Genomic DNA, 24,446 nt, shown 5'->3' with positions numbered 1-24,446 from the left:
TGGGGAGGGTTTTCTCCACCAGTCCTGTCTCCATTAGAGGTGGTGGCAGGCCTGGGGCAAAGGTGCCATACCCTGGAGCTATTTCTACAGCTGCAAGGAAGACGCCCCCCTTCCTTAGCATGACTGGCCAGAAGCCTCATCTCTGCGCAGGTCTCCACTGCTCACCCTTTTGGCTCTGGATATGATTGGGATTACACAGGGGAACCCACTCCTTTCAGTGTCTGCGGGAAGAGTCTCCCCATGGGGTCCAGCAAGTAGGACTGGGCCCTTCCTCACAGCAGGTCTGCTCCCCTGGGGCAGGGCACAGGCCCAGCCCGGACCCAGGGCTATATAAGGAGGCCAGGCTGGCCGGGACTGTGGGAAACTTTCTGGGCAGCCAGAACCTCCTGGGACAGGAGGGCATTCCCAGCAGGCGTCAGCCCTGAGCCAGGCACCACAAGCCCAGGCTCTGCCAGTCCAGCTCCGAAAGGAGCCACTGTCAGCCTGTCCATGGTCACGGTCTTGCCATCACAAAGGGACAGGCCTCTATGGGTCTTTTGAACCTGGCAGTTCCAGGCACACAGAGGACAGAGGACTGGAGAGGGAAGAGTCATGCAGGCTGAGAATCTGGTGTTCCATGCCCCAGACAGCCTGGTTGGAGCAGAATGTGGGAGGCTTACCCCTGCTGTTTGGAAGAGACAGTAGCTCAGGAAACTGACTGCCAGAGAGGAATCTCAATCTGGCTTTGTCTTGGAGGGGACAAAAGCTGGGAGGAGGCAGTGTGAACAAAAGTGCAGGGAGAGGGGTTTTGAGGTCCCTAGGTGCTGCAGAGCCTGCAGGTCCTCAGAGGCTTCTCAGCAGCTTCTGTGGAAGGCAGGAGGCGAGGTGGTCCCTGAGACCCCACCCACTTCACTCTGAGCAGTGTCATCGTGGCCTGCTTTAATGGAATAGGCTCCAGCTCAACTCCCCTGTAGTATAAAAAGGGAAAGTGAGGCTCAGAAGAGTCTGGTCTGAAGTCACAGGTCAGCACTGGGTCTCCATGTCCAAGGCAGCATGTGGCAGTGGCCATAATAGCACCTGTGCTATCCCCTGGGATCTTCCTAAATGGACATGTTCCATGTTCCCACCCTGTCCTCCCTCTCAATAGTGGCCATAGCCAGGGACCAACCAACACCTTCTGACTGCTGGGGCCACGCGGGCATCCTCTTTATTAGTGCTTCCAAAGTGCTGGTGCAGAGCCCTTGGCTGAAGGGCCTGGACTGTGGGGGAGGGTGGCAGCCCCAGAGATAGCAGGGGAGAGGAAGTGTTCTGGCATAAAAAAGAGTTCCCGGGAAAGGCTCCTGTTTCCGAGCATTCGGGCAGCAAGGGGAGTGGCGCGCGCTTCTCAGCCGAAGACACTCTTGGCGGGTCCGGCTCTGGGCTTCTCAAAGACAGTCTCGGTGCCTGTGCGGGTGCGGCTGAACACTGACGGGGCGGCCGAGCCAGCTTGCTCTGTGGGAGGAGGTAAAGTCAGGGGCCAGCCTGGCTTCCTGGGAGGGAAGGTCCCTTATGATGGGAGCACCTTTTCTTGAGCCCAGGAATACTGGATTCTCAGAAAAGGATCCTTAACCGCCTCCCCCACCACTGACACACACCTGCACCCCCATCCCCAGCGCCAGATGGCATAAGGACACTCACCACACTCTCGCATGACCTGGTAGGTCTTGGACTTGATTTCCTGGTTCTTGGTCAGGTTTCCTCGGGCCCCCTTCAGGTCCTCCTCCTTCACAGGGGGGCGCTTCTTCTTGATAGGCGCTTCCTGAGCACCAGCCTTGGAGATCCAAGAGCCTCATCTTACTACCTGAAGCCTTGAGGCAGGGACACCTACCTCTGTGCCCTGGCCAAGACCCCTCTTCTCTGCTCTCTAAACCCAAGCCTATTCAAGGCTCTACTTCTCTTCCAGAGAAAGCCTTTCCAACTACACTCCACCTGCTGCAGGTCTCCCAGCTGTCTTGGTCTGACTTGCCCATGTGCCCTTCCCTTACAGCCTGGGAGCTCCTGGGAGCAGTGGCTGCTGCAGCCTCACACTGGTGTGTCTGGCTGCCTGGTCAAGCTCAGGGCTGGGCACAGTGGGGAACGGTGAAGGGGACTAGCTCTGAGGCTGGGCAATACTAGGGAATTTGGTTAGTTCCAAAACCTGTTCACTGGGTGGCAAGTGGTCCCTCAAGGATTGCCCCTCTTCCAGAAAAGCGCCAGTATTTACTTTGTGTCTTTGGGGCTGGAAATGGGGTAGAAGGACCAGATGCCCACAGAGTTACAGTCCAAAGTGGCCATCCACCCACAGAGCAGGCAGCAAGGACAATCCTCTCTCTTGGCAGGCTGGTCTGTCCCTCCAGGGTGGGGGACACCCAGGCTCGGTGTTTACCCTACGCCTCAACCCCAGGCGCCTGTGAGTCTGAGACCTGCCTGTGCTTGGGTGCAGGTGCAGCCATTTCCTCCCTCAGCCTGGGCCAGGCTCCTCAGAGCAACACACTATACTCCTGCACAGGGATGCACCCAGCTGTGTCCCTCCAGCCTCATGTGCACACACATACAGCTTCATGCATATACCATACACAGAGACAGACAGACCTATGTGTGTAGCTACACACACAGTGCATGGCTGCAGGGCCCATAGCTACAAATGCACAAAGCTCTACACACTGAGCTATACCGGCAGCACACACATGCACGCGCACAAACGTGCACACACACACAGATGTGCACACACACATGCACATGCAAAGATCTATCTAGGCCCCCCATCCCCAACATTTCTCTCCACTCCTCCTAACAAACCATGGAATACCACCAAAGCCACATAGAAGAGGGGTTCCTCAGGGGGTCCTCCCTGAGCCCCCATCTCCCAAGGGCTGCAGAGCCTCCAGTTCATGCTTGGGGCTCAGATCAAGACACAGCTGCCAGAGCCGAAAGTGTCCAGGACTCCACCTCCACTCCCTCTGGCATCAACACAGCCCGTGCTGGGTCCTACCTGGGACATGGTGGGTATTGTGTAAGTGCTGGGTCTCTGAAGGCGCCTCTCTGGCAGGCAGCAGCCGCTGGAAAAGATCTGAGTGGAGCCCAGCCTTCTGAAACTTATATAGCCTGCTTGCTTGTCCCAGAGAGTCACTGCCCCTCCTCTGACAGGCTCCCTGATGATTCAGGTCCACAGGGTCGCTGGCTTCAGAGTTTATTCTCGGAGATGAGAGGGGCTCCCAGTACTGCTGCCTGGGGGCTGCAGCCCTGATGAAAGCAGATGGCTGCAGAGACCCTGTGCCCTCTGGGACAGCTGCTTGATTTGCCGGGGGGAGGTGCTGGCACTGGCGGACATGCTTTGTGTTTACGGATTTGGGTCCTGGAATGTGTGACCATCTGAATTGTTCCTCTGCAAGGGTTCATCCCAGTGTGTGGGGTGGGTGTGGGGTGTCCCTGAGGGAATGGAGGGCCCTAGCCGGCTTGGACTGCTCCAAGCTTGTTTTTCTTCCTCTTCCATCCCTTCCCCTGGATTCCAGTGGAGAGATTTTCCAACCCTGCATGGTGGCGGAGCAGGAGCTTCCCGTGTCTGCTGCATCTGCTTACGGCAAGCTCACTGGGCCCTTGTGGCAAACTCAGAGAGAGGGGCTAGCACAGGTTCACAGGTGGAGAAAGTGAGGTAAAGGGAGCCTGGGGAGTTGCTCATGTTTTTGCTGATGTCCTTGTCCTCTGTCCTATTCCAACTGCAAGTTCAGCGAGTGGGGAGTAAGGGGTCTGGAAAGGACCAGGGAGGAAACCATGCTCGATGGTGACAGCACTGATGAGACAGAGGTGGGAAACAGACTCAGGCTCAGGCCTTCGAGTAGGTGAGGCCACCGCAGGGGGGCTGGCCTGCAGAACAGTTTCAGTTGCTCAAAGAGGATGGGGGAGAGTGAAGCCCACTCCAGGTACTAAGCTGCAGAGACAAGAACAGGCCAAAGGGCTCCCCAGAAGGTCACTTAGCTCTTCTTTGCTAGAAGCTCCTAACATGCCCCTCCTTGCAAGGGGAAGATCCCCCAGGGCACAGGCCAGGAGCCTAAGCCTGGGGTGGGTGTGCGGAATAGGTGTGCGTAGGAGGTCGCAGCCCTCCCAGTAACACACGTATCGAAGTCCTTTTCAGTTTATGATGGAGATTATTTTTATCCTTGAAGGCTCCAGGCAGATGGAACCCAACCAGGCACTGACATTTGGTTATCCCAAATGCCACTCCATTGCTGTCATACTTTGAACCCCACCCCAATTCCCCTCCTGCCACCCTGGCTCCAGGAGGCCAATGAGAGGACTGCCAGGCTTGATCTGAGACAAGTGCTGACATGAGGAATGCCCAGGATGTGGCACATGAGCCAAGAGGCAGCCGAGGGCAGGCCAGGCCTCGTGGGGGCCTTCCACTAGCTCCAGGGGTGCCCCTGCAGATGGCACCTGACGCTGTGGCTCTGCCCAGGGACCTGCCTTCCAGCCCCACAGCCTCAGGGACAAGGATGTGGGTTGCTCACTGCTTATACTCTACCTCCCCAACACGATGTCCTCCTCAGAGACGGACTTGCTTTAATTCTCACTAGCGAGGAAGTGGAGATGGACATGGCAAGAGCATGTTTGGCTTTTTACTGGGCTGCTGGCTCCCACTCCTGCCATGAGGCTTCGTAAGGTTCCTGCTCACTCCGGTCCCTGGGGAGAACCTTCTAATTCACAGAGGAATCTTTTTTGACCCTGCCAAGCTGTTTCAACTCCAGAGAACCCACAACCAACAACCACAAATGTGATGGTTTCTTTTTTAAAAAACTGTAATAAGATGCCAAATTTTATTGTAAACCATTTTACAACGTAAGTACATCATCTCTTTCATTTCAAAAAAACGTTTCCATGAATCCTACCACCACCGATTAAGCACCCCCAACTGGATGGCTGCTGAAGTGGGCCATGGTTTTGCTCACATAGGTCTGACTTCTAACAAACTTCAGGAAAATAAAAATCAAATTTAAAACAACCCAGCCAACCAACCACCAACCAACCCAGGAGCTCAAGGTGCTTGTGGCAAGTCAGACCATAAGTCCCTTACCAAAAGCCAAGCCCCTCAGAGCTGCCAATGTTTCACGAAGTAAAACAGAGAGCTCTGCACTCTTAGCTGCAAGCGTGTGAAACTTCTAAAAGCCAGCCCCACATTCTACGAGGCAGCTGCTCTGGCCAGTGGGAAGCTCCTTGCACTGCCTATCTTAGCCTGGCTGCGAAAAGGCCAGTGAACTGCAAGGGCAGAGTGAGCTGCCAGCTGGGCGCTGCTCCCTCCAGGGTTCTGAGGCAGCCTTTGGACATAAACTTGGGGCTGCACCCTACAGGCTTACACTGCCTAAGGGAAGTCACAGCTTGGATTTGAGCCTTTTAATATTTTCCCTGAAGAAAGAGGCATGACAGGTGACATTAACTCATGACTCCCTGTTGCCAGGGAGGACACAAGTTAAAGCTTGAGGAAGGAGGCCACCAGCATGGCCGAGGGGCCACAGACCCTCCTCTTGCAAGTGTGCAAGCTGAGTGGACCAAGAAGCCACCACCACCTGGATCTCACTCACATCCCCCCTTGCCATTGTCAACAACCCTCTGACAGCAAAAGGAAGTTAACAGTACCAACCACCTCTTCCATTTGGATACGACAGTTCTACCTCATTAGTTTATTTCCAATAGTTACAAGAAATTTGTTCATGACCTTGACTTGCAAGGTTCCACCACAGGTGGCTTGGCTGAGGTCCAGATTTGGACAAATCAGACTGATAGCACACAATAACCAGCTAATGTCCCATCATTTCTCAACACGGTGATGGATGCCATGTGGCCAGGTGAAGAGCTGCACCTCATAAGGCACCTTGGAGCAGGTGGAGAGGAAACTCATCGTAGGGAGGGAGGGCAGCTTAGGAGGAAGTCCTGACCACAGCCCTCTGATCTGCTCTCATGGGATGGTACACCACGGAAGAGCCCCCAGTGACTGCAGGAGGCACTCCTGGGGATACAGATTTGTGTGTGTACATGTGTGTGCAAGTGCGCGTGCACACACACACACAAACACACAAGAAAGGGAAGGCCAAACACGAGAGGTGCCCTATAGTCAGACACTCTATTAGACCCCCGTCCCCTGGTCAGCTAGCCAGGTACTAGCTGCAGCTCAGAGACTAAAGCCCTTTGTGAAAATCAGGATACAGGGAAAAACCATCACTCCTCAGCTACTTCTTTGTTCCCCAAACCCTCTGCTCACTGGGAAGTGGGCCAAGCCTTCAGATGAGACCATCTGAGGTCTACATAACCCAGGGTTTGTTTCACAGCTTTCACAGATTATGGCTCTCCTATCTCCTGCCCTGTTTGGAAACATTAGGAGCTCAAGACTGAACATGAAGCTCCGATTGTGAGCTCCAGGAAGGTGGAAGAAACAGCTGCAGGCACAGGTTGTTCAAACCAAAATGAAATAGGAGAGGAGGAATTAGAACTGAGTCGGTGATGCCATGAGGGAATGACCGTCCTGTCAGGAACATGAGTCTTGGTCTTCCCAAATTCGACTGAGAATGGCCTGGTTCCAGCCACTCTTCCCCACTAGAGAGCTGCTGGGGAAATACTGGCTACCATAGCTGTGGATGGATGGGAGGGAGCACAGTCAATCCGAGCAGGAATGACACCAGCAAAGTTGCCTCCTACTGTAGTTACACTCCCTGCTCCTCTCAGCACCCTGGCTCTGCACTCCTGCGAAGATGGGCTGAGAAGGCCTGCCTGATGTTTTGCCTTCAAGTCCAGGACAGGCAGGGCTCTGAGAGGCAGAGGGCAGTCCCAGGGTACCTGGTTTAACAGCTGGGTTCATGCGCCACAATTCGGACCCAATGTGCTTAAGTGAAACACATGTTCATGCAGGTCTAAAAGGAAGGTCCTAAGTGGAGTGGCCTCCTTTGCACTTGTCTCACTTGAAGTCCAGGATGTCTCCCTTTTAGCTCATTACACCTTAGCAGTATGGCTTCCTGTTCCTAACCATCCGTGGCTGCCTCTGAGCTTGACAAACCACTGAGCAGTGCCCCTACCTTGCTGCTTCCACAGCAGGGAAACGGCTGGGGTCAGCCCATTCCACAGTCACTCAGCAAACTCCCAAAACCACAGGGGCCTGTGGCCATGCTGAGGAGTAGTGACCATTCCCCAGGGAGGGGACACGGCCTAGAAGCACCTTGCCCTGCCTGTGGTTTAGAGAGTGAGCTCTCTCACCCCTGCCTCCCTTAGCCACCTCAGCTTTGGAGGGTGAGAAAAACAGGATCACTTTGTGAGGCAGATGTTCTCCAGAATGCTGTGCAAAACAAATAGGTGACACTAGGATGACAGGTACCAGGGCAGCAGGAGAAGAGGCTCCTGGCGCTGAGTCCAGAGGCTGGCTCTGAAGGCTGCAGCAGTGGGGGCTGAGAGGCTGAGACCTCTTTAAACCGTGATTGGAGGCTCTGCAGACAGGCAGACTGCACAGAAGTCTGGTAGTCTTGGGTCCTCTGGACACAAAGACCTCTTAGCTAAGTTCCTTTCTTGGTCAAATTTAAGATCTCTAATCTGCCAGCAGGAATGCTAGAGCTTGTGGGCCCTCGGCAGAGCCCTTCCTGTTCCACACACTCTGCAGCTCCTGGATCTGCATCCAGACCAGCTGCTCCAAGCTTGGGTCTGACCTTCACAGAACCACTGGGTTTGCTGATTCTAGAGAAGGGCCATCCTCCTTCCCTCCTCAATCATTTGTCTCATCTTATCATAGGGCATCATCTAATAATATTCCAAATAAAAAACTCCCGACTTTTCCTCCTGCCAGCCCACACCCCATGAAAGGCAAATAAACCCATTTCTTTGGGGATTAAAAAGAGTTTTTAAATACAATAGTATGAAAATATAACTTAAAAATATAAAAGTCAAACAGCATACGGAAGACTTAAAAATCTCTGTTTTGCCCATTAGTCCCGTAAGTACTTTGTAGGAAATAAACACATACCCCCAACCTGGTAACACTGTCAGAGCTCATAAAACCAGCTTCAGAAATCAATAGTTACAAAAGACATTTCGAGTAAGAAAGCATTCCGGTTCCAACTTGGTCAACGAGTCACTTTTAGCCCAAGGGCGTTATGTGTTCGCACTGCCCACAGCTGCGGTGAGGAGACCCACCCACGGTCTGTGTGCCTGTGCTTCCCTCCACCTTGCCACTCGGTCGGACACGGGGCAGGGCCTCAGGTCCCTCATAACACTGTCTGGGACGACAACAAACACAACTCCTTCCTTGCATATTTGGTCAGTGTTTGTAGTGCAACTGAATGGGGACCTCCAGCCGCCCATGGCCCCCTTGGGCGCTGGCTCCTCTTCCCTCTTTTTAAGTCACAGTAGTCTGGGGCAGGCGAGAGCGGGCAGAGACAGCAAGAGGAGCAGAGGTAGAAAGGAAGGGCAGAGAGAGGGTAAGGAACGATGCTGCGGGATGACCTCTGCACACCAGCGGCTGGCGGGGCCCTCCCGTCACCCCCAGCATGGGAATGTGTCATACGGGCAGCCCAAAGCGGTGCTTCTTTTTCTTCACAGGCTTGAGGGGGGTCAGTCTGCGGAGGTCCTCCTCCACGTCGGATTCCTCCATCTCGTCATCTGCTGAGATCAGGATCTGAGGCAGTAGAGAGGCAGGGCCTGAGTCACCCCCAGCAGGGCCTTCATCATTTGCCCTCCCTGGACCCTGGGCCCTTCAAGTCTCATGTTTCTTTTTTTTTTTGGACAGAGTCTCACCCTGTCACCCAGGCTAGAGTGCAATGGCACGATCTCACCTCACTGCAACCTCTGCCTCCTGGGTTCAAGTGATTCTCCTGCCTCAGCCTCCTGAGTAGCTGATTACAGGTGCGTGGCACCACGCCAATTTTTTTTTTTTTGCTACTTTTAGTAGACATGAGGTTTCACCATGTTGGCCAGGCTGGTCTCAAACTGCTGACCTCAAGTAATCCACCTGCTTCGCACTCCCAAAGTGCTGGGATTACAGGCGTGAGCCACCATGCCCGGCCAAGTCTTAACGTTTCTTTACAAGAGAGTGAGGGGAAGCTCCCTGTATTCAATGAGACGTGCTAGCCTCCACAGGCCATGTTCACTCCAAGGACACTCACGGGCTACTGAAGCCAGCAGTGAGTCGACAGACCCCCTTCCTCTGCTAATGCTCCCCACTTCTCGGTCCACCTCCAGGGGAACCGAACTCCATCAGGACAAACTCAGCAGGGATCTGCAGCCTAAGGTCACCCTGGCTAAAAAAAGCTCAACCATGACACATGCAGTTGTTGAAGCTGCCTTAAATACTGCAGAAGCAGACTGAAAAGCCTCTTTCAAAAGGAAGAGAAAGCATCTGTGGGCAGGGGGAGTTCAGCGTGGCTGCTCTGAGCCAACTCTGTAACTGCTGAAGACAAATAGCGGCACTTTGCTGTTCTAAGCCCCTGGAATGACTCAGCCATGCAGCTGGGGCAAACACACTCATCCCCTGCCCACCTGCCTGGCTCCTTAGACCTCTGAATACCAGGGAAAGGTTGGAACCACCTAGATTGGGATCAGGAGGTCCAAAGCCCAGCAGTGCAGGGAAACACGAACTCCTATTCTAGGGCCGGGCAGGCAGTCTCACCTCCTCTTCCCTGCACTGTTCCGTTGCAGGGCTTCCTGCCTCTAGTCTTGGTCCCGACCACCACACTCCCACTGCTCCTCACCACCTGTAAGAGCACATCCCAATGCCTCAGCCTGGATCACAGGGCATTGCCCATCTAGCTCAGCCTGTGCCTCACTTCTTGTCCTTCTGTCCTATGCTCCAGAATACAAGCCACAGTGCATTTCACACTATGGCCCAGACACCAAACCATATGACTGTGAATGCTCATGAGCTGCTGCTTCTGCCCATAACACTGTTTGCCACTCACCTAATGTTCACCAAGCTCTCATATGACAGGTGCTGGCCAGATTCTAGAGATAAGCACCTAGAGAAGACACGGCTTCCCCTCTGTCCTACTATCTGTTCGTCTTCTGAAACTCCCTCCAGGCTGTCCCAGGGCCCTCGTTGGGTTCTACCTATGCCTCAATCTTAGAACACATTATGGTGTCATGACAAAATACTTATGTGTCCACCTGCACCTCACCCACGTGTCTGACAGCCTCTCCGGGGAAGACGTTCGTCTCAGCTTTTCTGCAGCTCCCACCTGCACACTTCCTAGGCCTCCCATGCCTCCCACGAGCTGGCCCTGCACGCAGATGTGGGGTGAGTGCTGCGGGGCCGCCAGAACACATATCCTGGCCTCAAGGCTGCTATTCATGGCCACCGTTCTTCCCTGAGGTCCAAACCTTTGAACTCAGAAGACCAGAAAATAAGGGGGAGATGAGGTTCCTCCTGCAAGGTCTGGCTACCCCTATATTTTAGAAGTTTCCAGCTGTCTGAGCCAACACTTCCCTTGCTCTTTAGTGTTGGGCAGAGATTCAAATACCCTAATGCTTGAATGTCAACCATTAGGCCCATGACGGTCCTTGCCAGCTCACCAAACAAGGCAGCACTTTCCTCTCCTGTCTGTCATCTCCACTGACAGAGGAACTGTCACAGGCAAGCCACCCCCATCTGCTCTGCCCTCCTGCCCTAGGCAGGCCCAAGGGACAGTAGGAATGGGTCCTGGCTGGACAGAGCTGTCTGTCCCTCACTCATCTCTGGCTCAGCCTCTTCTCCCGCCCTCTGGCTCGCACTGTGACTCAGCACTCAAGGGAAGAACATACACAAACATAAGACCAGAGACCCCCTTGGGCCAGCGATACGATGGCTTGGGCCCTTGGAGAGTCAGGGAGGCCCTACCTCAGACTCAGACTCCTCGTGGGATGCGGCCCTCCGGTAGCGGACCTTGCTCCCATTCCTCGAGTCCTGGTTGGCTCCCCTTTCTTCTAGCTTAGCTTTCGTCTTCCCTTTTCTCATGAGGAAATTGTCCACTACCCAAAACATCAAAGCCTGCGGGAAGGAAAAGTGCAGGTTACTTTGGGATAAACCATTTTTCAAAGCAAAGCCGAACAGCCCCCATCTGCCCACTCCTATTCCGGGTTATAAGATCCAGAGCTATGGAAAGAAAAACCCAATCTAATCACCCTGCTATCTCCCAAAGCTTAGAAAGAGATTCCCAGTCTCCACATCCTCGGGTTCAGTTTTCTGATCAGAGTGTGAAAGGAACGTGCCGAGGGATTTTTGTTGTGGTAACTGGGGGAACAGCCTGTTTGGGGCCTGGAAGCAAGGTCTCTGGACATGCGTTCCGGGCCCCTCCCCACAGACTCCGTGTGGGTGGCCGGCACACCCTGCCGTCATCTGTTTGTCCCAGCTTCCCTCACCACTTCTGTTTCTTAACTTTGAGCCATTGTGCTCAGGAGTTTCTCAAGATCCGTGGTCAGGAATGAACGATGGGTATGTTTAGAACGATCCTGAACTAGAGGCTGGCGCTACACATGGGTGGGACTTCTTGGTGGGAGGCCCCTCGGCAGGGAGGACAAGACAAAGCTCCCAGGCCCCTCCATCCTGGACAGGAGTCCTGGGATGGGGCCCTGCCTTTTGAGGGGTAATCCTGCCATTTCCAGGTCTGGGGGTGGGAGAGGTGGCAAATGGTCACGCAAAAAGACCTGATGGCTACAAAGTGAGCTTTCTGTCAGACTCAGAACTTTGGACAGGAACCCTGCCAGGCAGGGAGCAAACCGGGATAAAAACGCAACATGACACTGACGTTGACAAAGAAGGGGACGATCAGCATGACGATGGCCAGCTTCAAGTCTGGGTTTTCAATGGGATTCAACAGGGCCACCTGTAAAGAGAAGCAGACTCAGTGAGGTAGGGAGAGGCCACCGAGAGTGTGCCTGGGGTGGGTGGATGGTACCCACAGGCCCGAGGGAGCCTTAGCTTAGACGCTTCCCCCAAAGCCCAATGGGAGCGGCACCTCATGCCCAGGGTTCCCAGATAAGACTGTCCACAAGGAAGCCTTGGAGACCACATTAAGCAGCTGGTGCTTTGGCAGCTTTCCCCTCAGTGTGGACTTGCAAAGTGCAGTGGGCTTACAGCCACCGAGCCAGGGCAAAGCAAGCAGTGCCCACCGGGAGAGTAGAGTGTGGGCTTCAGGGGGCTGGAGGGGTGAACACATTGGATGCTCATTACAGACACCAGCAACGAGGCCCCAGACCACTTTCTAACAGAAATCCCACACCTCAACCACCTCTAAAAGACAACAGCTCTGAAAAGCCTTGGCTTATTTTCTTAAATAAAATCCAAACACAAATAAAACCCAAAGGAGGCCAAGCTGAGCCACTTGTTCTCAAAGGCTTCTGGCTGGTCTCATCTGGGCATTCAGGGATGAGGAGTGGGGGTTTATCTACACAGAACTGGGGTCAGAGGGCGGAAGCCACGGTTGGGGAGCCCGTGGGCTGGCCAGGGCATCGGCACGCTGAAGGTCACAGACTGTGGAAGCTGCCCGTGGCACCACAGTTAAACTACCAGCCAAGAGAGGTGTGTGACAGGATGTTTGCCGATGTAGAAACATTCATTGTCGCAAGGCCTAAAAATCACCATCAGATGGTAGCAAGCTGAGGGCAGGGACTGTATTTCATTAGTTTTATACATCCCAAGGCTTCATCTAGAACAGACATTTAAAGTGGATGGATGCTAAGAACTGACAAGCTCTTTGGAGTAGTTGCCACATCAGACTAAATCCAGGACACATTCACAGAGTTAAAACAGAAGTTTGGTTTTCCTAGAGTTGGCATGTGTGGGTGATGGGGAGGAAGTGCTGCTTGCTCAGCATGGCAAGGAGCTACTAATGCAGGGACGAAGCAAACCTTTTTCCATTGAAGTATTAGGAGGACGATGAAGACGACAGACTTTTCAAAAATCATGATCACGATGTAAAGAGCGCACTGCCCGACCCAGGCTCCACACTGCAGAGGGTCTCCTGCAGGGACAGGCGGGTGCTTAGTCACATGGGGCCCAGGCATCTGAGTGAGATGATGTCCCTACCCCACTCCCCCACACGCACCCCAGAACCCTGGCTCTAAAGGTACTTAATGAGCCCCCCGCCAAAAGTCCAAAGGATTACCTCATCCTTAACAGACAAATGCAGTATTTTAAATAAAATCAGAGAATTCCTTATTTGAAGATACTAAAATGGCCTTTCTTTTAAGAGATTCTAAGATAGGATTAAAAAGCACTAAAGTTAGGAAGTGCTCATTGCTGGAGCTCAGAAAAGCTGTTCTTTCTGCCTGCTGGCAGCAGAAGCTGTATGAAGCAAGACTGCTATTCTTATCCGTTGTTGATTTTTCCAGTGACGGCGGGGCTGCCCCTCCCTTCTCTGTCCATGAGTGGACTGATGTTTGTGGATGATGAAGCAGGACCCAGTCGCTTTGTTTGTCTCCCACCTCCCCACCTCCCATCCCTTACCCAACTCCCCGGGCCGTCCCTGATACCTCAGCCTCTTGAGAGCAGAAACGTGACTCTGGAGGAATTTGGACTCTGACTGTCCAGCACGGGTCACCCCAAACACCTTGGCCAGGGACAAGGAAGTGAAGAGAGAAGTCCTTGGGGCAAGGAGGTGGAAGGGATGGGCCAGGGCCCAGGGCTGTGACAAAGGTCCATCTGGGACCCCTTCAGTCACCATGCTTGAGAAACCGAGGGACCTAATAGTCCAAGCTGGGGATGTGCAGGCCCTGGAATGCCTCTAGGACATTTTGAATGGAGAGAAGACCAGCCCCTCCAGGGAATGATCCTGTGATATGAAGAACCCTAGGGTGGCTCCTGGGAGCCACACAGGCCTCCCCAAAGTGGGAGACCCAGGGGAGAGTGGGATGTGGGAAGGCCGCCTGGGGCTCACCCTGGAAGTTCTGCCAGAGCTGCCTTATCACAGCTGGTCAGAAGAGGGGGTACAACAGGGTAGCATTTTGGGGGCGGCGGTGGGGCAGGGGGCTGGGGGGGGCAAAGGCCGTAATCCAGGCTGTGAGAAGATAACTTGGTCCAAAGAGAAATCTCCAGCTTCTCATTTGACTTTATTGTTTCTGCAGCAATCCCTGTTTGGGCACCCGTGCTGGAGGCCCACGCCCTGCCCAAGCCTGTCAGCTGTACACAAGGGAATGACTTTATGCAGCTGCAATGGACAAAACACCAGGCCATTCCCTTTTCTGGAAAACCCTGGGAGAAGTGTGGCAGAAACACATCAGTTGCCTCTTCTGAGGTCTTCCCTTCTACTTTCACTTAAGGGATAAGAGACATTTGAGGCAAAAAACCCATTTCATAAGCATAATCCCTCCTTGCTAGGTTGTTAATGAGTTTTGCAATCCTTTTCCTTTCGGTAAGTCACCTAACCTTATCAAGAACAGTTCTCAAAACAACAGATGAACTTATTTGTGAGAAACCATTAAGTAGGTTTGAGGATAGCTGGACAGAAAGCGCCACTAGGAAATCTCTCTGCGAGGACTGGAGTGTTCGGGAGCCAGCAGAGCGCGCGGCACCGCTTATTTACTATGGAAGGATGTCCGCTCGCTCAGTGTGCTCACTCCATCTGCTCTTCAGTTTTAAGTGACTGACAAGGAGGAAAATGCTTTTCCTCCCATACGCCTCATGTTGCCCCAGTGTTCTAGGTTTCTGCTACACAACTTAGCTGCAGCTGCCTCTTTAGATGCTAAAATAAGAAAGTTCGCAAACGTGAGAAAAGAGAAAAAGCACCTGTGACCCTGTCTGGCACACCATTTCCTCTGGGAACCCAGATCTCACGCAGCCACCGTTGGGAGAAGCACACGTGGCTGCTGTGTTTCCTGATTCCTGTTTCACTTGCGAGTCTTTCAAATGTCCCCCACAGTCTCCTCTTTAAAGGACAGACATGCCAGGCAGTGTGGTATGTCCTGCTTTGTCACTGCTGTTATTGTTTTCTTAGAGATGGGGTCTCACTCTGTCGTTCAGACTGGAGCGCAGTGGCATGAACACGGCTTACTGCATCCTCAAACTCCTAGGCTTGGGTGATCCTCCTGCCTCAGCCTCCCAAGTAGCTGGGACTAAGGATGCATGTCATTGTGCCTGGCTAATTTTAAAAAAATTTTTTTTGTAGAGACGGGGTCTTGCTTTGTTTCCAAGGCTGGTCTTAAGCTCCTGGGCTCAAGTGATCCTCCCCGCTTAAGCCTCCCAAAGTGCTGGGAATGACAGGTGTGAGCCACTGCACCCGGCCCTTGTATGTCTTGCTTTTCACTACAATGAATAACCTCAGGCATGTGGGTGTTTTGTTTGGGTTTAATTATTTCCTCAGTAGAAGTCACAGCAATAGGGGCCAAAAGGAGGGAACACATCTGTGGCAAGAGGCTTCCAAAAGGGAGAGTTTGGCCAGGGACGGGCAGCAAGACCCGTGAAGCACCGTGACCCAGATATCAGGGCTCCCACATGGGAAAGAGTGGCCTGGTAATCACAGTGCAGATACCATGCGTCACCTGGATCTGGTCTCAACCACCGGGGCTGTGTGGCTTATTTCCCTGAGTCCCACATTCTCATCAGCAAACTCTTGGCCTTCTCTTCTAGGAACAAAAGACATATCCTAGAAAAATAAGCCCCTCTTCTTCATTTACATGAGAAGAGAGCTGTGGGGACCTCTGCCTCAAATGGATGGGCAGGGTAACAGGTATGGGAAGCGGAACAACAGCCCCACACAGTTGCCCACATCCAAATCCCTGGAACCTGTGAGTGTGCAGCATCACACAGCAAAGGGGAATTGAGGCTGCAAATGGAATTATGGCTGCTAGTCAGCTGACTTTAAGACAGGGAGCGTGTTCTGAGTGTCCAGGTGGGGCCAATGTAATCACAAAGACACTTTAAAGTGGAAGGCCGCAGGAAGTCAGGGCAACTCGATGTGGGATAAACCCAGCGACTTGTTGGCTTTGAAGATGGAGGGAGGGGCCGCGAGCCAAGGCTTACAGGCAGACTCTAGAGGCTGGAAAGGGCGAGAAAACAATCTTCCCAGAGGCTCCAGAAGCCAGCCCCATTGACAGTGGGACTTTAGCCCAGTGAGACCCATGGCAGGCTTCTGAACAAAAAAAGATAATCAACTTGTGTTGTTTCAATTTGTGCCATGAAGTTTGCGGAAATCTGTTACAGTAGCAATAGAAAACAACAGAAATGGATGGAAATAGAAAACAACAGGTAACTGTGCAGACAAGCTATCCTTCCTCCGCCTGGGGAGGACTCAGGATGGTCCCCGCAGCTTTATTTGGAGACATTCTGGCTTGAAGACTCTGGCTCCCAAAGGCAGTGGTGGGATGACCCAGGGGCAGGGGCCGAGGCAGGCCAAGAGATTGAGAAGGAGGCTGAAACACAACCACTGCCTTCTTCCTTTCCATCCACCCTTGGGGATGAAGACAAAATGTGAGGGAACAGCTGGTAGCGTTAATGCTTGGTGTATCCGAACCAGACCTGATCTTCACTCCCAGGTCACTGAGCGGCACCTGACAGACTGTGGCGGATTCACCTTAGCACTAGTCAGCTATAGTAGAGGTGGGAGCCACGCCTTCTAGAAGGGATCTCAACTGCAAAGGAGTAGTTGCGAGCACTGTTTGTGGGGGTGGTGGGAGGGTTTAGGTATCCTGGTGCAGCAGCCCTAGGCTCCCATAGCCATGCACTGGCTGGGTGAGCTTTGTGTGTCACTTAACTCCTATGGGTGCCCATTCTATAAATGAAGATGATGCTGTGCTGGTCCCCCCACTGTGGTCCATTTCTGTTCTGCAGCTGAGGACTCAATGACTCGCAGCTTCTCAGAAGCCTTCCCTGGAGCCATAGGAGGCACACGCTGTGTGTTGGACACTATCTTAAGTCAGTGACTCATCAGGCATCAAGTAACGGGGCTAAGAAAAGCCCTCCCCTGAGCTCATCTCCCCTCAACGGAGACAAACAATTACTTAACATTTCTGGAAATACCCAAGGCACTCATAGCCAGCTCCATGAAAGGGCTCCCCTTTTAAACTGTCAGTGCCTTGTGAATCTTCAGCCATCTAGAAGTGAGTGGCCCTTAAGCCCACAGCCATGAGCTCTTTGGGAGGCATGACCAGGACAGGAGAGTGGGGATCCCGAATTCCATCCGCTTTCCCTCCCTCTTGTCCTCTGTGGCCCTCTCAAGGCAAAGGCTCCACTGATGCTGCTCTACCTGGAAGAGGAGCTTTTGTCTGCAGACACTGGGGCCAGCTGTGAGGGTGGGAGAGAGCTGATGTTACCCCTAACTCTGTCCTGAAACCTCAGAGGGCAGTGAGGGCCTGAAGAAGGTGCCCTCCAGTACCAGCCGTGTGGAATGGCCTAGCAACAGGACAAGATGTGCAGCAGAAAGAGGGGCAGGGCTTGCCACCTCATTACTGAACACCTTCAAAAAATGAGAGCTGCCCCATCTCTTTAACCTGGTAGGCAGGTGGTGTGAGCTCTACAGGAAGCTTGGCGGAATGAAGAGGCCCTGTGGCCCTGTGTGTGGGACTGCTGGTGTCTTCTATTAGAAGGAGCAGACATTCGGCCCTCTCTCTGCATCTAGTGTCTCCTGCCTCCTGCCACCTTCCCTGCCATAAGGTGAGGGCCTTGGTGGTAAAGCAGGCACCCACATCCACAGGAGGGTGTGCTGAAACCCAGAACAGCCCCCTCTACCACAAAGAAGAGACAATGGCAGCTCCCCAGCCATTTCTGGATCTGTTTGCCTGGTGGGCCGCATGGGGCAAGGAGCAGAGACCTCCAGCAGTTCCCTCACGCCCTGTCCGGCATCCACAGCACATTACCATATTCGCCGAAGCGTAGGGACTCCCACTGCTGCCACTCCACCAGGATGCTGACGGCGCGCACCCCCACGTAGATGAGCAGCATGCCCACGGTGGCATCCAGGAGGAAGTTGATGAGGTACCTGTGAGGACAGGGCACATGCATGGTCACGGCAGAAGCCACGGGGCCAGAGGTCATGGCTGATGCAGGGTGGCCTGAGGGAAGCGGATGGACCCAGCATTTGTTTGGGCCTGTTCTGGGGGCTGGGAGCCCTCATGTGCCAGTGTAGCTGTCACTTCCAGGTGCCCCCCAACCATGTGCCGAAGCTCATCAGGAGTGGGACCACCTGAGGGAGGTGAGTGAGGGACAAAGACACTTTAAAACTGCCAGTGCTGACTGGGTGCGGTAGCTCACGCCTCTAATCCCAGCACTTTGGGAGGCCGAGGCGGGTGGATCACGAGGTCAGGAGATAGACACCACCCTGGCTAACACAGTGAAACCTGTCTCTACTGAAAATGCAAAAAAATTAGCTGGGCGTGCTGGCACGCACCGGTAGTCCCAGCTACTCAGGGGCTGAGGCAGGGGAATCACTTGAACCTGGGAGGTGGAGGTTGCAGTGAGCTGAGATCGCACCACTGTACTCCAGCCTGGGTGACACAGCAAGACTCTGTCTCAAAAAAACAAAACAAAACAAAACAAAAACCTGCCAGTGCTTCTGCCAGGTGAAGGTTCAATGGAAGACAGAGTACCTGGAAGCAGCCAGGGAAAACAACAGGAAACAGAACTTAGCTGATGACAGAAACATCTATGCAATGATTCTGCTCACTCCCTAACAGTCCAGCCCAGGAGGCCCAGAACAGTGCTGCTGCACCAGAGGTTCAGGAAAACAGCCTCTCGGGTTTCACAGACAAAGACAGCAGGGCCACATGGCCTTTGCCCATCCCCATCTGCAGTCAAGCATAAGTAATATTTTTACACTTTTTTTTTTTGAGATGGAGTCTCCCTCTATTGCCCAGGCTGGAGTGCAGTGGTGCAATCTCAGCTCACTGCAGCCTCCGCCTCCTGGGTTCAAGTGATTCTCCTGCCTCAGCCTCCCGAGTAGCTGGGATTACAGGCACCCACCACCACACCCAGCTAATTTTTGTATTTTTAGTAGAGACAGGGTTTCATCATGTTGGCCAGGCTGATCTTGAACTCCCGGCCTCAAGGGATCTGCCCGCCTCGGCCTCCCAAAGTGTTGGGATTACAGGCCTGAGCCACCGCGCCCAGCCTACACTTTAGAGAGCTTTACTCCCCATGGGAAAAGGCAAGATAACTGGGGGAGTGAGAGGAGGAGGCTCTGAAGGGCATGCCACATGGACTGTGTTCTTGTCTGTTTCCATCTGACACAAAATCTTTTCTCTCAAAAAAGAAAGGCCCTTTTCCACTCACCCTCTCTTGAGGGCCTTGTACCCAGATCCAGCTGAGCACTACTGACCACAAGCCCCAGCTCTCTATGGTAGACAGAGTGGGAGACAAGGGCACTGGGTCCAGTACTGACCCTCTGCGATACCATGTAGCTCTGAAATCCTTGCAGGTAAGCTGCAGGACACCACACACTCCAGGTGTGGTGAGCTTTCCAGTTGCTGAGGCTTGAGACATTTTGTGTAGCCTCACAGCCTCCTATCCCGGGCTGGAGCTTTGGTGATGTGCACACAGCACTCTGATGCCAGAGGGCGCAGCCTGTGCTAGGGTAGGTCAGCAGGAAAACCAGTGCAAAGATGCAGGGGGCATTTCTCCTGCCTGCTCTTCCTCTGTAAAATCACAAGGGGTCACTCTCAGACCACAGATGGCAGGAGCAGCAACTGCTTCCAAGGCAATTTCTCTCTGGCCTGAGGCTATGCTGCTCTCAGATACTTTAATGTCCAGAGAGAGCATCTCACGCCTGCAAGAACAAGGACATGTGATGTACATACAGACCTTACTTTCATTCATTCACTTAGCAAACAATTACAAGTCTACTGTGTGCCACGCCTTGGGAATAAAGAGAGAAAGTTCTATGTTCCATCCTCAACACAGATGATTCTGACAGACAGCAAAGCATCATGCGGGCCCTGGAAGCCAGACTGGCTGGGCTCCATGACTCCTGAGCGGTGTGAACTTACAGTATATATAACCTCTCTGTGCCTCAGTTCCACAACTGTAAAATGGGGATAATCAAAGTCTCCATTAATATATGGCAGGCTGCTATGAGGACGAAGGGAGGCAGAAGATGGGGCCAGGATAAGGTAGGCAAGCCTCCTCTGCCACTCCACCTGCTAAGAGAAGCACTATGTGGGTGCCATCAGCAAAGAGGACAGAATATCATGGCCGGATTGAGGTCACAGATGGATTGCTCTGGGGGCTGCATGGAAGGCACGTTGCAATGATAAGGTGGAAGAGGTCAATGAGGGTCAACAACAGTTTTGACCCTGAATGGCTGATGCCACAGAGAAGCCCCAGTATGTCCTGGTTCCAGCGCAGAGACACTCCTATAGAGCATTATCCTTCCTTGCCAGGGGCGGCTTGGAAACTGGGAGACATAAGGACACTAGAAAATCAAAGGACAGAACTTGGATTGATGAACAGAAAGCCAGTGCACAGGGAAGTGTCACCACGCAAAGCCCTACAAGCCAACTGATAGCTGTGTATGTGAGCTCCAGGACAGCATGTATAGGATGGTCTCTCAGGGGAGCACATAGGAAAAGGGGAGCACCCTCTCCTCAAGCCAGAGGGAGCAGGACCAGCAGCAGAAAGCAAGGCCAGCTTATATTTTCAATGGAGGGGCAGCTGATGTTTGCACTCAAATAGGGGCCACTTACAGTGAACAAGGGTCCTCTTCAGTGAGATCTGCTAGGTATACATTTGCAAAGTGGATGAACAGCATTCCTATGGCTTGTTTGGAAGTGTCTAAAAACCTGTACAAAATAAACCAACACTGGTTATTAGCCTGACAGGAGGGCAATATCCAATTTGAGGAAAACGAGAAGACTGAAACAGGAAGAAAGCCACCCCAACCTTCCAATCACTGGTCATGTCTTCCTGGGGCCTTGAGCACTAACTCAGGCTTGGCATCTCAGCCACCTTTCAAAGCCTTCAATAACATTGCCTTTGAAATCCCTAAAAGGTCAAGGATTGATATTTAAAATCTGTTTTAAATTTTTTTCTTACTTCAAAATAAAATGCTCAATCACTGCTTTGTGATGAAGCCCAAGGTGCCTCTATTTTAAAGAGCTCCCATTCAACTTCACCCAAAATGACCTAAATTATGTGTGAAATTAACAAGATGTGCACAAATCCAGTATTGCAGCTGGATTCCCTAAAGAAATTTCAGCTGCTGCCATTTAAACAGTGGGCTAGATTAGGGTAGGCAAATTTTTTCTGTAAAGGACCAAAGAATAAATATTTGAGGTTTTGTGCGCCATACGATCTCTGTCTCAATTCCTCAGCCCTGCCACTAGAGAATGATGCAGTCATAGACACAGCTATTACAATCATACACACCGGGCCTGCGGGCTGTAGTGTGCCAGCCCTTGGACTAGATGGTAAGCATTTCAAAAAAGAAAAAACAAGGGCGTTAATCTCTGAGAGGAGCTATCCCCCACCTATGTGACAGAAGCATGGTGGAGACAGCGTGTGCCTTCGGCATGTTCTCCACCACCAGCACCAGGCAGCCACTCTCCTCTGTGGTCGAGGCACCTCTTGGTCATGGCTGTCTCTCACAGCCGCCCAGCTGGGCAGGGTCTCAGGACTGCAGATATTATCCAGACCAACCCAGTGACGGTGGCTGGAAAATCATTCCCTAGACTCACTGGAAAGGAGGAGTTACCAAAGGACAACATATGTAAGACTCACAGAGCCCCAAAGATAGGTCTCCACCAGGTCCTGCCCCAGCCCTGAGGTGGGAGTCACACATTCTAAAGTTAACAGGGTTTGACAAAAATCAACGGGGGGAAAATAAAAAGAATTATCAAATTCGCCAGCAACACGTTTAAGAACAAGCAAGAACACGCTTAAAAATTTTATCACAGTGATTACTGACGTTTCCTCTGAAGAATAAAATGGCTATTTTGTTAGGAAAGGTAGAAGCCCAAGGCAGCCTAAAACAGGCAGCTTCTTGTGGACACAGTGCTGTCTTGAAGAGCTGACTGTATCCTTCCAAGTGATGTATTATTTTGGAGTTTTGTCTTTAGAACCTACTTCTGAAGCTGTACCACCATTTTACTAAGGAAAAATTGTGACTGCAGGATCATCCTCTGTGAAATAAATATATGCTTGATATATATATCAAAGTCTATTTAAGAAATATATGTATTTGGTCTCTGTCCTGGTTTCCGACACAGAGCTCCTAAAACACCTGTAATCTCCTGAGTAACAGAGGTGCTAAGAGGAGTTTTTGTTTTAGTATTTGGTCTCTGGCCTTGGTCCTGATACGAGCACCTAAACCTCATGGAATTTCCCGGAAGACAGGAAATTTGCTCTAATGAAAGGAAATTTGCTCTAATGAAGCAAGTCTTAGTGGGCTCCTGGATAGCTTCAGGATGGGGCTAGTCACCAAAAGGACCAAGTCATGATTAGAAACTTAGAACTTTCAGCCCTAATCCCCCACCCTCCAGGGAGAAGGGAGGGGCTGGAGACTGAGTTAACAATCAATCATGCCTACATGATGAACCCTCCATAAAAATCCCTAAACAATGGGATTTGGAGTGCTTCCGGCTTGGTGAACACATCCACGTGCTGAGAGAGGGGCACACCCCAACTCCTGTGCTCAGGACCCTTCTGGACCTCGCCCTATGCACCTCTTCATCTAGCGTTCACCTGTGTCCTTTATAATAAATCAGTAAATGTAAATAACTGTTACCCTGAGTTTTATGAGCCGTTCTAGCAAATTACTGAACCTTAGTAGGGAAGTGGGGGTTGTGGGAACCCCTGACTTTATAGCAAAGTTGGACAGAAATGTGGATACCCTGAGGACCCCACTACTTGCAACTGGCATTGAAGAAGGGGGCAGTTTGTGGGACTGAGCCCTTAACCTGTGGATTCTGTTCTAACTCCAGGTAGTTAAGTGTCAGAAGTGAATTAAATTATGGAACACCCAAGTGGTATTTGCAGAGTTGGAAAGCTGGTTGATGCTGGGGGAAGAAAACCCTCATATATTTGGTGTCAGAAGTATTTTGAGTAGAGAAATAGTTTTCCTTTATGCTAGGACCAAGAAAGACTCGTTTGGAGAGAGGAGCATTTATATGCTATGTTTGATCTCCAAATTTAGGTTAGTTTTTGCTTGCACATACAGACTACAGAATCCAGGAATTTAAACCAAATCTAACAACAGGTAGACACACATGAAGGAGCCAGCATCGGGGACTGATGTATTTGTGTATCTTCCATCTTCTAGAAGTGGAAGCAGAGTGATTCTAAAATAAAGATAGGATCAAAAGTTACCTGGAGAAACAGAAATGCTTTCATAATATACATAGTTCCTAATGAATTTAATTCAGGGATTCCAGATACATTATATTATGTATCATTTCTCACATTCCATGCCCTCCCCACTCCAACACCATACCCCACCCCCAGCCCCAAGACCCCCAACACAGTCAAAAGCACTCCAGAATGAACTAATACCTAAACACATACCATATCCTCCACGGACGTCTTTCATGCTTTGGTTCTCTGAAGCGTTTGACTGAAAGAAAAGACAGACATCAGTAGTTTTCCAAAGAAGTAACATAAAGCAAGATGCACGTAACAAGCTGGGTTATCAGTCTACTCACTGTGTGTATAACCAAGGTAATACACACACTCTTTCAACATGTAACAACATACAGTAAGCCCTGCGAAGGTCACTGAGGTCCTGTGTTGCTGATGATTGGTATGGACTCTTTAGAACTGGACACTTAGGGAGAAGGACTCCTCATAACATGTGGAAAACTGTATTTTTCCCTTTGTGACACACAAGGCTCACTCAGATAAGGATTGGTAATGACAAAGTTGAACGCAGCTGCTTCTAACTTCAGGATGTGCTCTATCCAAGGACAAATCCATCATCAACTCAAACATTTACTGAGTGCCTACTCCAACCCAGGCACTAAGGATACAAAGATAAAACCAGTTGTCTTGCAACCAGGGGGCTAGACACATACATATCACATACAGTGTGACACGTGCTACAGAAGAGTGAAGTCTGTGGCAGAATGATGGCACAAGGGAAGGATGGCCAACCCTGCAGTGGGGACCGAAGTGTTTGTATGTCTTCCATCTTCCGGTGAAGAAGAGACTTTACTGATGGGGGACGGTCGAGCCAAGCCCTGAAGGCTGGGTAAGAATTTGGCAAATGGATAAGGGAGGGGAGAAAAGATACATTCTGGGGAACATCACAAGCCAATAGGTACAGGGACAAAGCATGGCAGAGTGTGTCTGGCCTCATTTAATTTGGCTTTAATACAATAGGTAACAAGAGAACCTCCTGGGGGAGCAGCAGGTAACAGGGTGACAAATTGAGCAGGGGCCAGATGAGGGAGGGTCTTGAATGCTGGGCCAAGGAAACTGGAACGAATCCTGTAGGAAAGGAGAAGCCAGGGAAGAGTTCTAAGCAGAGTCAAAGACATGTTGGGACTAAGTTTTAGAAAGGCAGCTCTATGGCCGGGTGTGGTGGCTCATGCCT

The 24,446-nt window shown here is 51.8% G+C and overlaps 1 protein-coding gene across 3 annotated transcripts in view; it reads right to left on the bottom strand.

The window, feature by feature from the left end:
• Positions 1-1,161: 1,161 nt before the first annotated feature.
• LOC129034258 (store-operated calcium entry regulator STIMATE) overlaps positions 1,162-24,446 on the bottom strand; it is a 77,485-nt gene continuing 54,200 nt past the window's right edge. The window contains exons 2-10 of one of the 3 annotated variants that reach the window (XM_054483886.2): positions 23,420-23,468; positions 20,605-20,700; positions 17,785-17,906; positions 12,844-12,956; positions 11,742-11,819; positions 10,835-10,984; positions 8,531-8,641; positions 1,657-1,789; positions 1,162-1,470 (exon numbers count right to left, since the gene is read on the bottom strand). In XM_054483886.2, coding sequence (XP_054339861.1) covers positions 1,364-1,470; positions 1,657-1,789; positions 8,531-8,641; positions 10,835-10,984; positions 11,742-11,819; positions 12,844-12,956; positions 17,785-17,906; positions 20,605-20,700; positions 23,420-23,468 — 959 coding nt within the window. In that variant the 3' untranslated portion in view covers positions 1,162-1,363. Of the gene's footprint in view, positions 1,471-1,656; positions 1,790-2,989; positions 8,278-8,530; positions 8,642-10,834; positions 10,985-11,741; positions 11,820-12,843; positions 12,957-17,784; positions 17,907-20,604; positions 20,701-23,124; positions 23,192-23,419; positions 23,469-24,446 lie in introns of those variants that run through there. The other 2 variants (XM_054483887.2, XM_054483888.2) reach the window with 2 other exon arrangements.

The sequence above is a fragment of the Pongo pygmaeus genome, chromosome 2 (genome assembly GCF_028885625.2).
Source record: "Pongo pygmaeus isolate AG05252 chromosome 2, NHGRI_mPonPyg2-v2.0_pri, whole genome shotgun sequence".
NCBI lineage: Eukaryota > Metazoa > Chordata > Mammalia > Primates > Hominidae > Pongo > Pongo pygmaeus.
The sequence above is the reverse complement of the archived record's forward strand: the minus strand, read 5'-3'. Positions and strand labels throughout refer to the sequence as shown.